The sequence below is a fragment of the Bactrocera neohumeralis genome, chromosome 4 (genome assembly GCF_024586455.1).
Source record: "Bactrocera neohumeralis isolate Rockhampton chromosome 4, APGP_CSIRO_Bneo_wtdbg2-racon-allhic-juicebox.fasta_v2, whole genome shotgun sequence".
Taxonomy (NCBI): domain Eukaryota; kingdom Metazoa; phylum Arthropoda; class Insecta; order Diptera; family Tephritidae; genus Bactrocera; species Bactrocera neohumeralis.
The window spans coordinates 78,795,423-78,819,108 of record NC_065921.1 but is presented as its reverse complement, the minus strand read 5'-3'; the positions used below and the strand labels follow the sequence as shown (position 1 = coordinate 78,819,108).

General features: G+C 29.7%; 1 protein-coding gene across 1 annotated transcript; it reads right to left on the bottom strand.

The window, feature by feature from the left end:
• Positions 1-1,026: 1,026 nt before the first annotated feature.
• On the bottom strand, positions 1,027-2,850 carry LOC126755855 (uncharacterized). Its single transcript, XM_050468573.1, has one exon. The coding sequence runs from the start codon at positions 2,848-2,850 to the stop codon at positions 1,027-1,029; it is 1,824 nt and encodes a 607-aa protein (XP_050324530.1).
• Between the last annotated feature and the right edge of the window lie 20,836 nt (positions 2,851-23,686).

Here is a 23,686-nt window from a genome sequence, read left to right as displayed (position 1 = left end):
GCGCGCACCGACTGGATTCGGTAGAGGGCGTTCCTAGCTAACGATTGAGCTGGTAAGTTGTCTCCGAGCACCTGGAGAGTCAGGACAAACATTTTCGTGCGACGTGTTTCTATGAGTGGTGTAAGCTGAAAATGCAGCGTTCGTTAGACCAGAGTTACGCGTTCAAAATCTGTGTGAAACTCGGTAAATCTGCGACAGAGACGTTTGATATGTTCAAGCAGGCTTACCCAGATGTTGCTTTAGCAAGAAGTGGTGTGCTTCGATGGCACCAGGCCTTTTTGCAGGGCCGGGAAGAGGTCGCTGATGAAGACCGGAAGAATGAGCAAATCCAAAGTGAAAACGATGCTTATTGTCTTTTTTGACATCAAAGACATCGTCCACCATAAATTTGTTCCTCCTGGACAAACCGTCAACGGCAAGTTTTACGTGAAGTCCATAAACGAAAGGTTAATCGGGTCCGAGAAATCATCGCAGCTGATTGGAAGTTGCACCACGACAACGTCCCGGCTCAAACCGCCTTTCTTGTGAACAGTTACCTAACCAAAGCCGCCATCCCAACGCCGCCCTAGATAGGATTACCATATTCCCTGATTTTCGTGAGGTTACATATGCATCGGAACTGATTTTGATTGAGACCAATATGGTAACCCTAGCCCTACAGCCTAGATGTGGACCGCGGACTTTTTTTGTTTCCTCGCCTGAAAATGCCGATGATAGGGAATCCAAGCAGTATGCACCTCCGCTCTCAAGGCGGAGAATGCCTTCCGTGACGCTTTCAATGCTTGGAAATCGCACTGGTGGCGTTACATCAATGCAGAAGGAGCCAATTTTGAAAGATTTTAAAGAATTGTAACGACTGGTTCACAAAATTTTTTTTAAATCGACTTAGTGCTATTACTTTCCGGACAAACCCTTTAGGGTTTTTCAAACGCTAAGTGAATGTACAATACTGCAAAGCTTTATCTGTTTAGAGTTTTGGAAACTAATTCAAATAAATATAGGTCCCTAGCATTAGTTTAATTTATTCTAAAAACTCAATTCGGTCAAAAGCCTACGCTTGATCCGCACCAAAGCAGCACGCTTCCATTCGCAAAGGAAAACGATACCGGCTAATATAAGCCCCAACCACCAAACGTACCAGATCGGACGAAGAAAACGCATGGACAAAGGACGTGGATCCTCGTGGATCAACATGATTCTCACCAACCTCAAGCGCAGCGCCTCGGCAAAAGCCGACTTCTGCCAATATGTCAGCAAACCGGATTGTGTCGCATGCAAGATGAAGTATTTAAGTGGTGTCTGCAGATGTGAATCGGCATACATGGGAAACACATGATGAAATGGACCCATACAAATCTCCGATAAGCGAAAGACTGGTTTTTGTAGAAATTGTTGTTGCATGTTGAGAAACTCCCAGCGATCTGTCTGTATGCTATAGCCGTAACTCGTATTCATTGTATCGCGATGCTGATCCATAAATGGCTTATCAACGATGTCGAGCTGTTCGAGAAAACGTTGTGGATATTGTGCAGGCATCGACTCCAGGCGCTCATACTCATAGTCGAATACTTTAATGCGTAGATTAGCGGCGATGACATCGTCCACCGTATCTATTTGCGCCGATGGCAATGAGGTCATCAGATAGCTGGCGATCTTCGTAGTATACCAATTTGAGGTTATGAAACCGAGCACAAAGAGATAAAAGAACAAGAACGACATGCGTAGATTGAGTGTGTTGAAGAGCGTTGTGGGCGCAATGCTGAGCATTGAACAAATCGCTTGCAATAGTGCGTTGCTATACTCGATCGGGCGTTGTGGTGCGCAAAGCCAGAGCGCAATAGATATATAGACGACAGCGAAGAGTACGAGCAGCCAAGTGGAATTTTGAAAACTGCGCAGCAAGTAAAGATGCTCCGGCGAACGATTATAAAATGGCACCATAATACACCAATCATTGATGCCAATCGGATAGCTGGTGCCCACATGATCCATAGCGAAGAGCGCTGTCTGCGAGTGCGGACTCAACTCGATAGTTCTATTGACAATCAATTCAATGACATCACCCATTAATGCGGGCTCAAATGGTGAGTTCGCGACATCCGTATTAACTAATGTCGCATTGATGGATTTCAGGAAAGTGGTAAACAGTTTACCCGAAGTTCCGCTGATCTTTAGTTCACCGTTTTCATAACGACGATCGAATACACGTGGCAAATCGTAACGTACAATGGTATCCAACACATAGCCCTTGAGATTGTCATAATAATCGATAAAGAAGTCTTTCACATCCCAATTTGCAGTTTTGTTGACGATTTTCAGTTCCGGATATGGCTCGAGTATGTAAATGTTATCACGCACCGTTAATAAGATCGTATTCAGAAATTGTTCATGCCAAATCCATGTATACGTTTCATTCACCAAATTAGCGTAATCGCTGTCGGCGCGTACGTCGTCCACGTCCAACTCTATCATCGTCGTGAGTATGAATATGGTTTTTAGTATGCGCACGCGTTTCATGCTTTCCGCCGCTAATGGCATCACTGTGTCGTTCGGTCCTGTGGTGAATACCAAACCGAGCGCTGGCTTGCTAACCAGCACATCAACATGAAAGTCCTTGGGATCGACTTCACCATTACTCACCACAATTACATTCGGTATTAAAGGAAAGACCGTGAAGAACTCGTCTAAAAATTTCACTGCGATCTCAGAGTCATTGAATTGCTCACTTATATAAAGTACGAAATTTTTGAATAGATACAGTTCGTAAATGGCGCTTATGAGTTCGATAACGAATGTGGTGTTTAACTGCGTTGCGGTGTTGAGTCCGAGCTCACCTAGCTCAGTCAACATATCTGTGCTACGTGCGATAGGAGACTTCGTTGCAGCAAAATTTCGTGGCTTTTAAAAGATACGCGGCTATTTAAGTGGACTGTGTTTACTGTTAGATGGCGTGTCTTATTTTTTTATTATTTTATGGCGATATAAATGCGCTGAAATCCAGTACAGATTTATGATTCAATTGAATAGTTGACGGTTGTTAATAGGTGGATATCAAATGGAGTGAAGGCCAAAGATGAAGGCTTTGAAAAGCACTGGATTTCACTGCAAGTACCGTGTGGGAAACCTTCGTAGTGTTAACGGGTTAGAGAAGAGGCATTCTTTTCGAAATGCGACCACGGGCTCAAATGATGCGCATTTTAGATCCGAATCTCTGTTTATCAGCAGGTAACTCTAGACTAACCATATCCGTGGACAGTCAAGCAGTAATCAAGGCAATAACCTCGCTTCATATATCAGTTTATAGTATCTCGGGAAGGACAGCAGTGGAGAATGTCACCAGCAACAAGTGGCTTAACTTCTACGATGTCATAAAGACATACAGGGTAACGAGATAGTTCTCGATATGGTCAAGAATGGTGTAGGATTGTCCTCAGGAAACGTGATTGACCTTGGTAAACCGATGAATTGTCTAAACGACCATCTAGATAGGAGCATGGAAAGGAGGAATTGCAATGGAGCGACCTATTGGAGTGCAAAACTGCAAAATTCACGTGGAAAGCGGTAGATACAAATACACGAAATTCTTGTGGGCACTGAATAAAAGAGACTCAAGTCCTAAATTACATTTTAAATCTGAATCTCTGTTTATCAGCGGGTAACTCTAGACTAACCATATCCGTGGACAGTCAAGCTGTAATCAAGGCAACAACCTCGCTTCATATATCAGTTTATAGTATCTCGGGAAGGACAGCAGTGGGGAATGTCGCCAGGAACAAGTGGCTTAACTTCTACGATGTCATAAAGACATACAGGGTAACGAGATAGTTCTCGATATGGTCAAGAATGGTGTAGGATTGTCCTCAGGAAACGTGATTGACCTTGGTAAACCGATGAATTGTCTAAACGACCATCTAGATAGGAGCATGGAAAGGAGGAATTGCAATGGAGCGACCTATTGGAGTGCAAAACTGCAAAATTCACGTGGAAAGCGGTAGATCCAAATACACGAAATTCTTGTGGGCACTGAATAAAAGGGACTCAAGTCCTAAATTATGACTATGTTTCAAGAACTACGTACTAAACACAAACTAAACTTACCGAATCCACTTGAGCGATAGACCCAAAAACACGAAGTTCACGTTGGCACTCAATAGTAGTGACTCGAATCCTAAAGTATGACTACGTCTCTTGGACTACGTAATGGACACAGAATAAACTATCCTCACCCACTGGACAAGCGCTATACTGCGTACTCCCAATAAGTGTTTCTGTGGACTGAGTGAGTACACATTTGTCTTGGATACGGAAAGTTATGATAAAAGTCAAAAATGGGAATGTTAATTCCGCTCTGGTGCCATATTAGAGATATTCCATAATAAATGTGCTTCGGTATGCGTCTAAAAACTCTGTTGCTTTTGTAGTGACAGAATTCCGCCTAGTTGACAGTGTTTGACCGGATAAAAATCCGGGTCCGTTTCGGTTACGTAGGCCGTTCGGTCGTCTTAGTTGAACGTCGTTATACGTCCAACTATTTTCGAAGCAGCTTTGGTCGCTTACTCACATTTTAAATTGTACAGTACTTCCATAATAATAAAATCGTATTTAAACCACATGTAAACGACATTATTTATTTTTTTTTATAACTGCAACGGGACGTGGTGAGGCGAAAATACGGAATAGAGGTCGAAAAGCTCATCACTCGGTGACTCGCACGCAAAAGTGCTATTAGCACTTTATTATTTACGCAAGTATGAAATGACTATTCACATTACTTATCACTTAGTCACCACAAGTTTAAGCGTTCAACGCCGGTAATGGTAACGAGGATGAATTGATAATTCGAACGCTTAAGGCTCTCGGTATTAGAACATGCTAATACTGCAGTTTTTAACGAAATTTGTGAAGTGTCAGCAAGCATCAGATATTCTTCTTTTTTGACACTACAAGTGAGGGCCGGGTCAGCAAAACTTCCCCAGTTGCCTCCATTCTTTGTGAGGTCACTCCTGTTGCGAATGCAGACAAATCGAATGCCCTTGTTTCCGTGTTTCATCCATGGGTCTCCAATTGAAAGAAATTTTTGCTGAAGCATCATCTTTCATGCGAACAATATGGTCCAGCCTCAACAATTGTTGGGTTTTTAGGCGCTTAACTATTGTATATTCATGTCACCGTAGAGCTCAAATAGCTCGTGGTTCCATCTTCTTCGATGCTCATCGTTCACCCGTACGGCTGAAACAGTTATCTTGAATGCTTCAAATGCTTTCCCATTCCTGTTCGTCATTGTCCGAATCAAAAGGGGTGAGAGGCTATTTCGCCTTCTCACTTTAGCTCGCGTTCAAATGGATGTTTTTTGGCTACCCAGAGGATACTTGGTATAAGACCGGAAGTGGTTAATGGCGCTCAGAGAACTTTCCTCACTTGCGTAAACTACTACACATGGCTCCTCCAGACATTAGTTTACCTAAAAATCTTAGTGGAACCAACGAAAAGTTTATGTTCAAGTAATCCAGAACTCTATATTTTGAGGTTCAGCAGTGGCTCAGTAATTTTCATGGTTATCAATTCACATTTTGCAACAAAATTCTACAAAAGTAGGTTAACTAAGTATGTATGAGATTGGAATGAGTGAATCATTGGTTTCATGATTATTTGGCTCTCAAAAGGCCGCAAATCCTTGAGAGTCCTAAAATTTTTACAACGGATCGCAATTATTCAAACTTCTTTCATTGAAAAGATGGAGAGTTTTATTATAATTCAGCGATTATATCCTAAAAAGAGAATATTGCTCGATGGGTTAAGAATTCAAAAATTATTTAGTCGAGATCAAATGTAGAGAATATAGAAAAGGCTTTCTAATAGTCACTACCGGCAAGCTACTGCTCAAAGTCCGTATAGCTTTGATACAAAAACGCTTCTCCTAAATATCTTTCAGCGGTTCGAAGGCTAAACCATTCATTTGTTCGCCCGATTGGACCAAACTTTTTTACTAGAGGTTTCTACCTTCATTTTATTGCTAAAGTACTTAACATTTCGAACTGCCATCGTAACATAACAGTTTGTTCATAGTATGACCAGGCACATTTTCCAGGAAGCGGAAGTACTTATGTTTATAATGAATTTTAATTTTTTAAAAATTCAATAAAATTTTTTAATGTCACCATAGCTTACATACATATTAAATAAATAATATGCTCGGCGCATGAATATAAAAATGTTGCATGGAGATTATCGCCTGATCCTTCTTGTTTATACTTTATTGTTATACAATATGTATATGTATGTATATTATATATCATTCTCTTCTACATATCTCTATTACCTTCATTAAATACAGACTGTTTCTGCTGCGGCATACAAATATTTCGTGTCAAATTAAATTGAAAAATGATTTTCCGTTATGGTTGATTTAATACCAACCAAGTGTATAATAAAATGCTTCACTGATTTCACTCAGTTGCCTCAGCAATAAAAAAAATAGCTTAATAGAATCAATGATAAACAGTTTTTTATTATAATCGAACATTAACAATATACTAACGAGTTTTAAGCATATGTGTGTGGCTGTAAATATATGTTTATGTACTAGTAAAAGACCCTGTAGGAATATGGCTTGTGTAGAGTTAGAATCGAAGGAATGAATGCGACGAACACCCAGTTGAGGAGTGTGGTTGAATTAGCTCAAAAGCCTTGCAAAACTTTTAAATTTTTTAAATTTTTCTTTGGAGAACCTATCCCATCTGTTAACGGTGTATGTTTTCTTCTTCCTCTTTATTGGCGTTGACACTGCTTACGCGGTTATACTAGTCTTCAGATTCGTCAGACTCGTCATCATAAGGGTGTTCTCATCCGAGGCTGTTTTGTCCTTTTCATTGGGGTTGATTCTTTTTTATGTGGCGGGTCCAAAACTCAGCGCACAACCCTGGAGATGGATGATTCGCCTTCTCATTTTAGCTCGCCTTCAAACGGATGGTTTTTGGCTAGCCAGAGGATACTTAGTCTAAGACCTGAAGTCGTGCACTGCTTGAGTCATTTGTAAAATAATAGTTTCTGACCATTCCCGAGTGAATGGCGCTCAGAGAACTCCCGTCACTTGCGTGAACTTCTACACATGGCTCCATCCTTTTGCCGGAAGAAAATCGTTAATAGAAAAATACCTCTTGATGCGAGGCATCCTATAAATACTACCTAAAAGTAATAAAATTGCAGTGAAACTCGGAACATAAAATCTTAAGGATCTCGTTTTCCTCCTTCAATAAACAGATGTCTTGAATGTCTCACATCCTTCTAGGTGTGGATTAGTGGGAACGCTATACGGATAAATTAAGAAGTGAGTTCGAGTTCGAGTTTTCTTATACTGTTGGACGAACAGTATTTGACACACGAATTATTTTGAAAAACTGGCAGATTGTGTCTAGAGATAAGTTCTTTATAGCTCGAAAGCAGGTTTCTTTCGTTTAACTACTGAACAGGGTATATTAACTTTTTTATGAAGTAACACAAAAGAAAACGATGGAGACCCTATTAAATATGTACATAAATAATCAACTTGACGTGTCCTTCGTTGATTTAAGCTTGTCCATCCGTATATTCTCGAACTAGTCCCAATCGGATATATTTGTTACAAAGTAACATTGCAAGCAAACGTCGGAGAGTATAATAAATAATGTATATATATTCCGTACCGTGTCCTGAGTCGATTTAGACGTATATATGTATACTAGTCCCTCAGTTTTGAGGTATCGATCTGAAATACACATTGCATATGTCTTTTTCTACCGAAGAGTTGCCAGAAACGTCGATATCAGACCACTATAGCAAAAATACCACCAGAAAGCACCTCGGAGCGATTTCCGATGTCTGCAAGGATCAAGGAAGTTTTCCAGCAAACACAAGATATATGTCATAACTCACTATGTCTTACTTTTCCTGCACGGTATTCGCTTGCTCCATTTATCCAATATAGCTAACCGGAAATTATTGCTGAAGTAGTTTCTATAGAGGGTAGGTGGTTGGCGGATTTTGTGCGACACAATTTTGCTTTTCACAGTTATGCGTGAGAAAGTCACAGCTGTTCGTAAACTCATTGTCAATAATAAATAGAGAATCAGTTTGGGTTGAAGTGGTTAGGCGTGTTTAAGGTGAAAGCATATTAAGTAGAATACAAATAGTACAGGCTAATGTACTCACAGAGAGGGTGGTGCAAAAAAGGAAAACTTATTTCAGTGTAATATAGAATTTCGTTCTTCAATCTGGAGCAATTTTTTTATCCTCTTGTATACGGCTTCAAAACGCAGGAAACGCAGATGATTATAGAAATCAGATGAAAAGAAATCTTCTTTGATTATTTATGGTTCTTACCGGGGTTGTAAATATCATATATGAAGTTTCGTCAAAAAACTGTAATACAGAGGAAAGTCTTACCAGCAGACCCCGGCGGAGCTTTGCGGATGGTTTTCCGAAAAATTACCGTATGCTTAGCTAACAGTTCAATCAAACTTGTATATCATCATTACATCCAATCCAAAACATATGTATCTTCAAAGTAGAGTAGTTTAACCATAAAATCTCGTCGCTGAACATGTGTGAGTTCTGTCTTGAGACTTTGGAACAATTTGGTGCATTCATGATAGATAACTTTGGACAATGAATAATTATACTGATTTTCTTAAGGTTTCTAGCTGAGAACTACCTAAATTCCTGCTGTCGGGTGGAAATGTCAGCTGTTTACAGACGTTTTTCATTTAAAGTTTTATTCATTTTGAGGCCTTTTTAGAATCACCCTTCGTATTTCAGCCTTCTTTCGGATATTTATGTATAGTTAATACCAGTATAAGTGGTTAAATTTAATGGGACGCTATTTATGCTTGTAAATTTGCTTGAGCCTATAGACATTAATTAGATAGCCGGATTAATTAGAGCTTTAAGTTTCTAATTTGAATAGTTAAAAAACATTTTGTGCAAAGGCTTTTGTTATTTCTATATAGAACTTTATAGTTTATATGTATGAAATTGGGTAAAATAGTAACCTTGGTAACATTTTTACCCTCCAAACAGGTATAGCACGACTTTCTAAAGCAATTTTAGAGATCGATGCTTTCAGTGCTGCCAATATTGGATTACTTGTAAAATATACAATCATATTTTTAAGGCCGAAAATTTATTAAGTGTACTCGAGGTAATCTACTACAATTGACAAGAATGTAGTTGAGTAATGGTTATACACGTAATGATTCCTTACATCAAGCTTAGCGAACTGTAGACGGCCAAAGATCTTAGGTTAGCAGTGAATATTTAATACTTCTGACCAAGAGCGACAGGAGAAGAGGGTTCGGCTTAAAAACCTGAAGCATCCTACGAATCTTTGACATTTACCTCGATCGCATCGGAATAAGCTTCCACAATCCTTAAGAGACTACCTCGAAGGAATACCTTCTCATGAGAGGAAGGTAACAGAGCAACGCGAGACTTTACATCGAGAATACAAATAGGCAGAAGCCCATCAGGATAGAGACCAATAAGACTCAAATGAAGGTATATTTTCGAGAGTGCAAGAAATTCGCTGCACTCTTGCTACGCTGCAAAAAGCGGGACCTGGACGAAAGTGCGCAGATGTATATCTCTCAATGAGAAAAATGGAACGCCACCCTGAAGTAAAATTCTGGCAGGTCTTGAAATACGTTTTAAGTACGTTACTTTTAGATCGGTCATACAGATTTAGTCGAGAGAACTTTTGATTAGAGCCTGGCTGGCGCTGAACACAATCTCTTCCATGAAGACTTGTGTTAACCGTCACGTGACCTACCGCATGTATAGGCAACCACAACGAGTCAAGGAAAAGGAAGCCCGACGGCAGCCAAAAACCGAAAAGTACCAGAAAAACTGGCGGCTAAGGAAATCGGATAGAAAAAGACAACCCCGGAATCAGGTAAAAAAGATAACCAGAAACTGTCATTATGAAGCAGGAATTCAGCCTTGGAATTCAATGCAAAATCACTCTGGCCAACAGGTGCTACTTTGGACTGGACGAACAAAGACCAATTTCTACAAGTTACAAATCATGCCTGTCCTGCTGTATGGTTCAGAGGATGTAGCGATGGGCTGTCGTGCTAGGTCATGTTATCCGGATGGAACCAGCCTTTGAAGGGTTTCGATTCAGTACCCGCCGGTGGAAGCAGAGGAAGACCTCCACTCCGTTGTAGAGATCAGGTGGAGAGGGATCTGACTGCACTTGGTATATTGAATTGGCGCCAAATAGCGAAAAGAAGAAACGACTGGAGTGCTGTTGTTAACTAATAACTATTCCAGACGGTCAAGAACGCGTTGACGTCGAACCACAGTTCAGGATGGCCCTCAACTGATGATCAATACGTCAATAAAATAAAAGAATTGGTAGTTAAGAATGACGATTAACAGTCAGAGATCTTACTGGCATCGTTGAAATACCGGAAGGATCACTGAAAACCATTTTGAAAGATAATTTGGGCCTAAAAAAGGTGAAAGCACGATTGGTTCCGAAATCTCTAAATATTTTCGAAAAACAGCGCCGTTTTAACGTCTGTGAAACAAGACTTTCCTATTACCGGGATGTCCTTAAACGCATTATTATTACTGACGTTGGGTCTTGGATTCAAGCTTATGACCCGGAAACAGAGGATCAACCGGATCGGATATCGTGGCAAAGGTGAGCCGAAGCCGAAAAAACCACGTCAAAACCGGTCAAAAATCAAGGTTATGTTGACAGTTTTCTGCGATTATCGAGGTGTGGTGCACTCCGAATCCCTTCAGATCGGCCAAACTGTCAACAAGAAATACTATTTGAGTGTTATGCGTCGTTTGCGTGAAGCTATTCGTAAAAAGAAGCCGGAATTATTGGCCGAAAACTCTTGGTTTTTGCAGCGTAATCGCCAGATTTAGCTCCGTGACTCCTGGCTATTCAGCAAACTCAAACGACTGCTATGGAAAAGCCGTTTTGAGTCAAATGAAGACATTAAACGTGAATCGCTATGTGAATTGAAGGCTTTTCCGTAAATTGACTTTAACAACTGTTTCGAGGCTTGGAAAAACGTGTTTTGGGACCAAGGAGGATTACTTTGAGTGGAACGACTTAGATTTTGGAGAATAAGTTAAGAATTTTAAAATTATGAACAAAGTCTTACACTTTTTTGACCTTATTTCGTCAAGCATTTTTCAACTTTGCTTTCAAGTTCAATTTCATCGACTGCCTAAAGTTTTCATTTTCATATCTCCTTAACCTGCCAAAAACGGTAAAAATAAAAATCATTGCAATTATTTTTTTTACATATAATCTCTATTTATTTAAATAGCTTTCCTTCCCATTTGGTTTCTATTATGTATTTCTTTGTAGTTTTTATATTATTTATATCCACTTGTTGTTGTTGGTATAATATTTAGAATTATTTATATATATTTATATATATTATTATGTATAATTCTGCTTGTCAATAGTTTAATAATAATATATATATGTAATTTGGTTTATTTTTCACTTTTTCCCCTCCGCTTTAGTTCAACCATACTTGTACACAAGTACATAATTAATAATAAATTTAATAATAATTATATGAAATTTGAAGACTCATTGGCCTCGTTTACATTTGTAATCAGCATCAATTATTAATTGCTTTAATTTTTGCTAATTTTTTTTTTTAAATATTTATTACAGCTTTACGCTGCACGCTGCTTTTATAAAGTATTTCATAATTTAATTTTATAATGCATTTTTGTTGTTATCGTTTTTTTTTTAAATATTTTTTTGTTTCGTTTCACGTTTGTACGCAAATTGACGCAATTTTTTCAACGCATTTTTTTACACTTACGTTTGTGCTTTTCCATCTATAAAGTAACGTTTACACTATTTAACGGGAATTGGTGTCGCATTTAAACATTTCGTTTGCTATTTTAATTGAAAACAATTACTTGTCAATATTTTAATAATTTTTAGTATTTGTTTTTATTGCAATTTGTTTGTATGCCTTTTCAAAAAAATTATTTTCAACAGCATATTTGCTTTATAATTATTTCCCTTCCAACTGCCGCTTTGGGCGAGTTTATTTGAACAGTATAACTGCGCTTGTCGCATACAGTGTTGCATTTTTAGCGCTATTTAATAATAACTATATATTAAACAATTTGGCTATTTGACTATTACTTTTTCGTTTGGTTTTTGTTAATTTAAATAATTTACTTTAATTTTCTTTTTAAAAAAAATTTTTTTTTTAATTTTTTTAATTTTTTAATTTTTTAAATTTTTTTAATTTTTAAATTTTTAAATTAAAATTTTTTTAATATGTTAAATTTTTTTAATTTTTCAAATTTTTTTTTTTAATTTTTTTAAATTAATTTTTTTTTTATTTTAGCTTAAAATATTTTTTGTTAATTTTTTAGTATAATAATTGCATTTTTATAATTATTTTTTATTTTGTATTTTTACATACATATAATTGCTAACATCACATCGAAAGCATTCAAAATAGTAATGCTTCTTTTTTAGTTGGTAAGATCCAAAACTAGCAAAAAAAAAATTAAAAACATTTAAAAAACAAAATAAATAAAGCTCGCATTTCGTCTATATATCAATTTCTAAAATAATTACTTTACACTCTTTTTAAACAATTTCTAATATTTTATTTTTAAATATTTCTCTTGCATTTCGTCTACATTTTAAATTTTGAAATATTTATTTTACATAAAAAAATGCGCACTTATGTATATACCTTTTTAAATAATTTCTACCTTTTTTTAAATATATGTTTATATTTTTCAATATTTCTTTATTTATTAAACTGGTAATTTTTAACATACGCGCCTTATAGTATGCTATAATTTTTGGAAAAAAAATTTCATACTCGTTTTAAAGTTTCATCAGCATATACTTTTGGGCGCATAAATTGTTATATTTGAGCATATTTTTGTGGCCACTAGATGCGTAAAATTTATTTAATTTTACTTTTCGTAAAATATTTTTAAATAACATTAATTGTTTAATTTTTTTTTAATTTTTTGTGTAATTTTTAATATTTTTTTGTCTTAATTTTTTTTAATTTTTTTATTTAATTTTAATTTTATTTATTTTATTTTTTTTAATTTAATTTTTTGTATTTCTTTTTACTTAATTTTTGTGTTTTTTTGTTATATTTTCTGCTCTTTTATATTTTTTTATATTTTATTTACTTAGCATATTTATTTTTAATTTTTCATTTTCTCCCTCTGCATACATTTAATTTTTTTCCATATAAGTTATTATGTATATTTTGTTTTTGTATATTTAGGGTTCCGTAAAGAGCATAGAAATTAAAAAATAGACATTCAGTAGCTGTAGAATTGTTCTTGCTTCGCTAACACGTACAATTAGTTGGCTTATTTTTGTTGTTTTTGTTTTTTATTATGTAATATTTATAATTGCAATTGATTTTGCGTATTTTTCAGAATATCTGTGAAATTTTCCTGTTTTAGGGTTTAGATATATAGTTTATGTATATATATATGTATATATTTTGGTGGTATATTGCAGTCAGCATCTGTTTTTGAGAAATATTTTTCATCCATTATCTGTAAGTATGTATGTGTATGTTTTATTTTTATTTTAGTTTAGTTATATTACATCCAATATGCGGAAAAAGTAAGCTTTATTGGATTGCTGTAATCACATTTAAAATTCCTATAGGGCTAGAAATAGTTCCTTAATTTAGTCCAAGTGAAATGTATAAATTTTTGAAAATATTTTATAATGCATAAATATTGTGCGTAGAAAGAAAAAAATAAGAAAATAAAAAATTATTTTTATATATAATAATGAATAGTATAAGTATCGAATGCTTGCAAAACAGAAAAGATTATTTTCAAAGAAAATTTCGTTACAAAAATACATAAGCATTAATTTTTTTCAGTTTGATAATTTTAAAATTTATATAAAAATATTAAATTGAATGCATAAATATTGTACGTAGAAAGAAAAAAATAGAGAAGTATTTTTATATATAATATAGTATAAGTGTAAAAAGTTTTGCAAAACAGAAAAAAATATTTAAAAAAATTCCCTACAAAAATATATTATCATTAATTTTTTTCAGTGTGATAATTTTAAAATTTATGTAAAAATATTAAATTTATAAATTTATTTGCTTAAGACATTAAGTTCAATAAATTTAAATTTATTTAATTAAATTTAATATTTTTCTGTTACATTTTAAATTTTTTTTCAGTTTAATTTCTTTTTAAATATTTTTTTTTTAAATGGCACGGTAGTACAAACATGAAACTCACGCAAAACAGAAAAATATGTTTACAAAATAAATCATTACAAAAATAAATAATAATTTTTTTCAGTGTAATAATTTTATAATTTGTATAAAACATATGAAACTTATATAAGTATTTGTTTATCTGAAAAAATAAGTTTAATATATTAATAAATTATTATATTTTTTTTAGTGTATTTGCTTTTAATTTATTCTTTCAGTGAAACTAATTTATAATATTTAATTTTTTTTTTAATTTTTTATTTTTAAATAGTTAGAAATTTCGTCCAGAAATCATCCAGAAACAACTAAAACTTTTTTATAAAAAATATTTTTAATAAAATTGAACTATTACTATGGTATAAATGTAAGAAAAAAGAAAATCATATTTACAAAACACAAGTTTCGTATGTTCAGTGTTAATATATATGTAACAATTTATTTAAAAAACAAAAAAATCGTATTTTTAATTATTTCCTAAAATAAGCCGAAAACAAAAATTATTTAAAAAATTTTTCCAGCGTAATTTGTTCTCAAAATTTCACTAACGCAGCAGTCTTCCAAAACTACAAAGGAAATTTCTCCAAACTTCGGTATAAATGTAAGCAAAAAGAAAAAAAATATTCGCAAAAAATAACTTTCGTACTGCAAAAATTTTTCGTTTTCAGTGTAAATATTTTACAATTTACTAAAAAATTATATTCATATATATTTATAACAAAAATTATGTTAAAAACATAACAAAAAATTTTAATTTAAATTGAAAAAATTTTTAGTTTAAATTAAATTTTTTTCAGTGTAATTTGCTTTCAACATTAAACAACAACAATTAAACATCAACATTCAATTAAAAACACCAGTCTGGTATAAGTGGTAAAAATATAAAAATATATTAGATATTGATAAAAAAAAATCTTTTAAAAACAATTATTAAATTTTTTCAGTGTAAATATTTTACAATTTACTTAAAAGCTAAAAAAACGTATATGTTTATTTATATCAAAAAATAAATAAAAATAATACATTTTTTTTAGTGTAATTTGTTCTCAACAGTCTGCTTTTGCAGCAAAAAATAAAAAATAAGTCAAACAACAATTTATAAAAAAAAAAATTTTTTCAGTGTAATTTTTCAAAAATTTTAATTATCATTAAACATTTAAAAACTACAATTGAAACTTTACTAAAGCTCTGAGTTTTATTAAAATTTAAAAAAATAAATAACGTTTTCTTTTACCTTCGATTTTTTCAGTGTAATTCCCATACAAATTTGTAGCATTTCTGTATGCCGTAGAAAATTACCAGTTTCATTGGCCTTATTTTGGCTTTATCCATTCATAAATGCTTTTAATTGCATTAAAGCAAATTCTATTAATACCTACATACAAATGTAAGGTATGTAAGTATACATATACATACATATGTATGTATGTACATGAATGTATTTGGTCTTTAATAAGTTGTATTGTGTTGGTAAATGAGCATATTAAATAGGCAGAAAATTCACTAAATTGGTTGCTTACTAATCATATCTTATGTTATTTGTTAATATTTATATGTATGTGTGCATGTGTGAAAATATTTGTATGGCTATAAGGTTTTATATATACATATACCTAACAAAAATGTAGCTTCTGATAGCTTTTGTGGGCATTTTCTATGCGCATATTACATTTTGTAATCTGTAGTATGTGTATCTGTTTGTGTGTATTAGTGCTTTGTATACTATTTAATTGTTATATTTATGTATTGTATGTATGTTTGCATGTAGGAGATTACTACACATTTATTAACTTGTGGTAATTTTATTAACAACTACTATGTGTGTCCATTAAATCTAACATTGATTCTAATTTTAATTGGGCATACGAGTATCGCTATGTTTATGTTTATATCTATGTATATTAGGTTGCCCATTATTTCCCAAGTTGATGTTTTTTTGCAAACGCCATCTGAAGCTTTAGTTTTTGCTCTAAAAATAAGAATCCAACGCAAAAGAAGAGTTTTAGTTTCAATTTAAACCGTTGGAAATTATATTGCTTTTCTCATGTATTTTACATTGGATTTTTGAATATTTTGCTATAAGTTTCTTTTTTCTCCAAAGCAAATAAATCTACAACTTTGAAAAAGTGTTATTCGAATAAAAAATTTTCTGACCTATAAAAGAGGTCACACATTTATTTTCCATAAGTGCATTCCTTTAGAAGTTATACGCTGTTAAAATTATACATCAAATGTACTAAGCATTAATACAGGTGATTTATACTCGTGCATTCTGTGTTGCTCATACGATATGGTGTACTGTATGAACGCAATACATTTTATATATAACTTTAACAGCGCCTTGGTATGCTGTATGAATACAATACAAGGGATATGTACTTTAACAGCAATGTGTAACTTAACAGCGCTTTGGCCTACTGTATGAATACAATACATTTGATGTGTAACATTAACAGCGAAGTGTAACTTAACAGCGCTTGGCCTACTGTATGAATACAATACATTTGATGTGTAACATTAACAGCGATGTGTGACTTTAACATTGCCTTGGCATACTGAATGGGTAGAATACAAGTGATGTGTTCTTTAACAGCGATATCTAACTTTAACAGTGCCTTGGCATACTGTAAGAATACAATACATTTGATGTGTAACTTAACAGCGCCTTAGTATACTGTACGAATACACTAAAATTGATATGTAACTTTAACAGTGTATAACTTTCAAGAGGTTGCTTTTATGAAAAACAAGAGGCATTTGTATTAGAATATCACTTTTTCAAAATTGTAGGTATTTGGTTTGTAGCAATCCAAAATTCCATGTAAAATATAGGGTAAAAGTAAAATGGCTTAGATATGGATTAAATGGCAAATAAAGATCGTGTTTTTTTTTCTTAATGCTTATGTTTTATTATGTTGTGATCCTTGTTTTCAAAGCTAAAACTAAAATTTCGGGTGGCGTTTGCAGCAAGACATCTACTTGCAAAATAACAGACACCCTAAAGTATATGTACATATGTATGTACAAACATATATACGAGTATGTACGACCTTGTTCTATGTAAAGTAGTGGGTAAGTAGCTCTATATTCGTATCGATATGATTGCTAGAAATATTTACGCAGCATGTATAGTATGTCTATATGTATTTGGCCAGGATTGGATTAGCACATGTACATACATATGTGCCAGGTTATTGATACATATATAAGGTATTTACTTACGCGTAATTTTATTGTTTCCATAGTAAGCATTTGAGTGTGTATATCTTTATAAGAAATTTATTCCCAATAATGCATTTAATTAATAAACTGTAGTATTTGTGGCATTTTTATGTGATGGTTGTGAAATTAAATTGAATAAAACTAAATTAAATTTAATTAAACTGAAATTAAATTCTTCTTCTTAATTAAAATTAATTAATTAAATTAACAAAAATAAATTGAAATTAAAAAAAAAATAAAACTAAAGTATAAAATGTTATCTTTATATGTTTTAACTTTCAAATTAAAAGAAATTTTAAATTGAAAAAAATAACATTAATTAAAAATTTGTATTTTAAATTAACTTAAAATTTTTATTACATAATTTTTTAAATTATATTTTAAAATAAACTAAAATTAATTAAATTAAAAGTGAAAGGAAAAATTTTAATTAATTAATTTAATTGATTAAATAATTATATTTGAAATTAGCTTACTTAAATGAAATTTTTTTCAATTAATATTTTATTAGTTTTTAAAATAAACTAAATTAAATATAATTAATAATAAGTAGTTAAAATAAATTTGTATGCTATTAATTTCGAACTAAAATCACAAATTTTGAAATTATTTAACAGGGAAATAAAAGTAATTATATATAAACTCGTTTTATTTCACTTTACAACTTAAATACAGCTAAATTAGACAAAATTAAAGAAAATTTATTTACGTTAAGAAAATTAAAATTAAATAATGCAATTAAATTAAAAATTTAAATTAATATAAAAATTATAATCTAATTAAAAATTAAAAAATATGTTATAATTCTATTTAACAAAATTAAATTTTTTTAGTTAATTACTTAAGTTAAAATTGATTAGTGAAGTTAAAATTTAAATTAATTAGTGAAGTTAAAATTTAAATTAATATAAAAGTTGAAATCTAATTAAAATGAGTCTAATTAAATTAATCAGAGAAAGTTTTTAATGTTAATTAAATTTTATAAAACCACTAAATAAAATTAGAATAAAATAGAAAATTAAAATTAATAAAAATTAAAAAAATTAGACAAAATTTAATTATGTTGATTAAATTGTATAAAACTATTAATTAAAAACTAAAAATAAAATAAAGAAAAATTAAAATTAATATAAAAATTAAAATCTAATTAAAATAAACTCAATTAATTTAAATAAATTACTTTCGCCTTTAATTTACTTCCTTATATTTTTAATTGACTTCTTTAAAACTCTCACAAGACTCACAAAAAATACTACAAATACCATAGCTTAAGGTATGTCATGCGATAATATTTTTTTTTTGTTTTTTGGGTTAGTAAACTTTGTTTTTGACAATTATTTGTTTGAGTTTGTTTTCGTAGAAACATTAAAACGTTTTGAAAAATACACACATATATAAATATTCATTCATATAAGTAAGTATGTATATTGTGTTATAAATAGGCGGTGGCATTAGTTTTGGACTCGGTTTTCGTGTGTGTGTAAGCTTTCAGATATTTTCCAAAATATTTGTGTATCAAGATTTATTGAAAAAAGTACATATAAAAAGTGCAGGATTGCTGGACAGTGTTTATTTACAGAAAACTGTGATTTGCATAGAACAAATATGAGTCAGCGGTCAAAAAAAATTATTTAATGCTAAAATAAAGGGAAGCGTGCCACAGCAAGTCGGTAGTTTAAGTAAATTTTGTTATTATATTTAATTGTATTTATTAACTATGCACATTTATTCACTAAACATATTTGTAAATTATTCGTGCGAAACGTTCGTTGCTTGCTGAGAAAAAATATCGCATGCGATTTTTGTTTAATTTTCTGCAATATTTTTTTGTTTTCAATTTTATTGCATGGCATCTGTAGTTTAGACATAGTTTTAAATAATTCCTCTATTTACTGTTATTTAAAATATTGTTTAGGCTGCCATAAAGTTATAAAAAAATTATGTGGTAGAAGTTTTGTACGATTTTTTTGAATTATTGATTAAAAATAATTTAAAATTTCTTAACTAATACTTTTTAATTTGTTTTTCAAATAAATTTACACTTGCTTTTATAACGCAGCTAAGTATTTAAATAATTTTTTTTAATAAAATAAATTAATAATTAAATTTAATTTATTATATTATATTTTAATTAGTTATAAAATTTTTACAACTTACGCAAAAAACTGTTAGTAAACTTTCTCTAATGATATAAATTACTAATGTAATTTTATTAAACTTTTTTTTTAATTTTTCTAATTTAAATTTTTTATATTCAACGAATTAAAATTTTTTGTATCTTAATTTTTTTACATTCAACGAAATAAACTTTTTCTACATTTTTTCCAATTATTTAAATTTTTAATTCAACTTTTTTTAATTTTTGTAATAAAATTTTTTATAATAAACGAAAAAAATTTTTTCTAAGTTTTTAAATTAATTTGTCTATTTTTTAATTTTTTGTAATTAAAAATTTTTTATATTTAACGAAATAATATTTTACTACAAATACTTTAAATTACTAATTTAATTAAATTTAACTGGTTTTTGAATCTAACGTAATTTTAAATATTTTATATTCTACGAAGCAAATTTTGCTAATTTTTAACTATTCTTCAAATTTTCGTATTTTCACATTTTTTTTTTAATTTTAACTAATAATTTTTTAAATTAATAACTTAATTAAATTTAACTATTTCTGAGTTCTTTAAATTTTTTATATTCAACAAAATAAATTTTAACCAATAATATTTTAAATTAATAATTTAATTCAATTTAATTTAATTATTTTTTAGTTTTTCGTGCTTTTAAATTTTTTATAAGCAACGAAATAAATTTTTACTAATTATTTTTTTAATTAATAATTTTATTAACTATTCGGTTTTAATTTCACTTAATTTTAAACTTCTTATATTAAACAAAATAAATTTTTACTAATTATATTTTGAACTAATAATATAATTAAACTTAACTATTTTGTTTTAATTTCAGGTAATTTTAAACTTCTTATATTCAGCGAAATAAATTTGCTCTGATTTTTAAAGTAATATTAAAAAAATCAAATTTAATGAAATTATTAATTAAAAAATTAGAAAAAAATATTCAATTCTTACATTTATCGAAATAAGATTTTTCTAATTTTTAAATTAATAATTTAATTTTTTCTTAAATTAATTTTTTTATAATCAACGAAATAAATTTTTAAAATTTTTTTTTCTAAATTAATCAAAAAATTTAATTAATTTTTTCTTTAATTTTTTGTAAGTTAAATTTTTTGTATTCATCGATTTAAATTTTTTCTAATTTTTAAAGTAATATTTTTTATTTTTATTAATTCTTCGTAGTTTTCAGTTTTTACATTTATCGAAACAATTTTTTTCTAATTCTCCAAACTAACAATTTAAATAAATTTAACTATTTTTTTTAATTTCACTTACTTTTAAATTTTTTATATGCAACGAAGTAAATTTTTCCATAATTTCATAAATAATTAATTTAATTTAATTTAATTTGTTTGCATTATTTCATTCCATATTTGGTTTTTAATTATGTTTTGTTTTGTTTCTATATCTTTGTGGCTTTAATTTAGTTTTTGTTGCCTATTAGCTAAAGTATGTAGCTTTTGTCTTAACAACAGTTCCCTTTAGGTAATTTAAAATTGTATGCTCATATATTTTTTAAATATTCTATATTATTTTTCTTATTTTTAATATATTTCAATACTAAATTTGTATTTTACAACTATTTCTGCAAGTTTCTTAATTTTCTGGTTTCGTTAAGTTTTACTTCGAATTGACATTAGGATCGCAATTTCCTCGCCAAGGAGGAAAAGTAAATACGCTTCGTACAACATTTAAATACACACATAGATACACTATGCTGCATATACTATGTACTTATTTATATACATGTGCATATATGCAAATAACAATCGTATAATATATTTCTACAACTATTTCGTTTCATTACAAAAATTTCAAAAAAAAATTATATACACACATATATATGTATATGTGTATAGGTATGTATCTAAAAAGCTGCTATACATATTTAAAATTATTTATACTTTTTTTAATTTTGCTAAAGTTCGTTAAAAAGCTTTAATTTACTGCGGAGCTTAGCATGTTGGGTGCTTGTACATATGTAAGTGTGTATATATGTGTGATAGCTTTATTACATATTTGTAAGTTTATATATTAATTTATAGCACTATATTTGTATGTGTCTTCTACTAATTCTTCTTCTTCTTTTACTCATTTTATTTTTTTACTTCTAGACACATATGCGTATGCATGTATGTGTGTGTATGTTCGTTTCATTTCGCTGTTTTGCTTAATGCGCAAATTCATTAAATTTTTCGTTTCCAATATGTCTATAAATTTAGCGCAAATATTATTTATAAATTAAAATTTTCAAGTTTTTTAATTTAATTTTTTCATAATAATTTAGATGATTTAAATTTTTTTAAATTAATTAAATTAAAATTTTCAAATTAATTAATTTAATTTTTTTTAATAATAATTTAGATGATTAAAATTTTTTTTCTTTAATTAAATTAATTTTTTCAAAATATTTTTTTTTTTAATTAAATAATTTAAAGGCTTTAAAATTTTTTTTACCTTTCATGCATATAAATTGTGCTTCTAACAATTTAATGCTGCATTTTGGCGTGCGAAAACCCTAAACTAAATTGCTTTCTAAACTAATATTTTTATTTTTAAATAATGTTTTTTTTTGTTTTGATAAAATAATTTTTTACTTACAATTCCAAGTACGCTGGCCAATACCAAAATTGGCTTAATATATTTCTACATATATTTTTGCTATAAATTTACATTTAATAGTCACTTAAATATAGGAAATTTGGTTTCTTTTATTTATTGTTTGGGTTTTGTTGTTTTTTTAACATTTGTAATAAAAAATTTCCCTAAATTTTCGCAAATCGATTTCATTGTTACTTTTATTCACTTTTATGCATTTTCATATACATTGACAAGTATATGTAAGTGTATGCATGTATCTATGTACATACATGCATAGTTTATGCATATGCACTTGTGCATTTGCTTGTATGGCTATGTTACACAAATTTTGAAGCATAGTTATGGGCGCTGGCGAAAAGCAGAGCTATTTTTCATGCAAGAATTTTAGTTTTTTGGAAATATTGGATTATTTTCTTGTTTACTGTTATTTTATTATGTATTTTATATTAAATATTTTTATAAAATATTATTTTTCATTATTCTTTGTTTGTAATATATTATATCTTATATTTTTAGCCGCTGATTTTAAAATTATATTTGTCAGTAAATGGTGTTCTATAATTCGTTTTTTTGTTTATTCCCCAAAGATGTACTTTTTAAAGGTTTCGATTGAATTTTCTTCTTTGTTGTTTTGATACATTTGTAGCCACATACATATGTACATATGTGAGCACTAAAAAAATTAGAAAAATAAATTATGTTTCCGAAATTTTCAAAAAAAAAACGCATTTTAAAAATTAAAAAAAAATTAAATTTAGTTAAAAAAATGTTACTTTCGGAATTTGGAACATTTTGCAAAATTTTCAAAAAAAAAATCAAATTTTAAAAATTAAAAAAAAAATTAAGTGTATTTAAAAAAATTTGACTTTCAGAATTTGCAACATTTTGCAGAATTTTTTACTAATTTTAATTATTTATTTAATTCTTATTTTTATGAAATTAAAAAATATGTTCTTTAAGAGAATATTTGGAGTGTAATTTCCCAAAAATACATTTTTAACATAAAGCTAAATAATAATAAACTCAAATAGGTAATAAAAAATAAATATAAAAACAATTAACATAAAAAAATAAAAATAAATATAATACTAAAAAATTAAAATTAAAAGATTGTATCAGCATTGTATTTTATTAGGGTTTTCAAACTCTTTTTATAATTTTTTTGTGTTAAGTAAATGCATATCTCAAGAAGTTTTTTTCATTTTTCAATGGAATTATTTTTAATGCAAAAATGTATATAAAAATGTATATATGTAAATACATAAAAAAAAAGGCATAAAGAAAACTGCAATAAAAAGCTAAGGAAGAATTAAAAATATTAAAAAAAAAAATTAAATTAAAATATTAATTTTTTGTGTCTTCAAAGCTATATTTTTTTAATAAAAAAAGTTTTTAAAATAAAATAAATAAATTCAAAATAAAAATATATAAATTTTTTAATGTAAAAATTATATATAATATGTA

What these genes read in the sequence shown, in the direction of transcription:
- LOC126755855 (XM_050468573.1), bottom strand. Translation starts at nt 2,850, where the DNA reads ATGTTGACTGAGCTAGGTGAGCTCGGACTCAACACCGCAACGCAGTTA.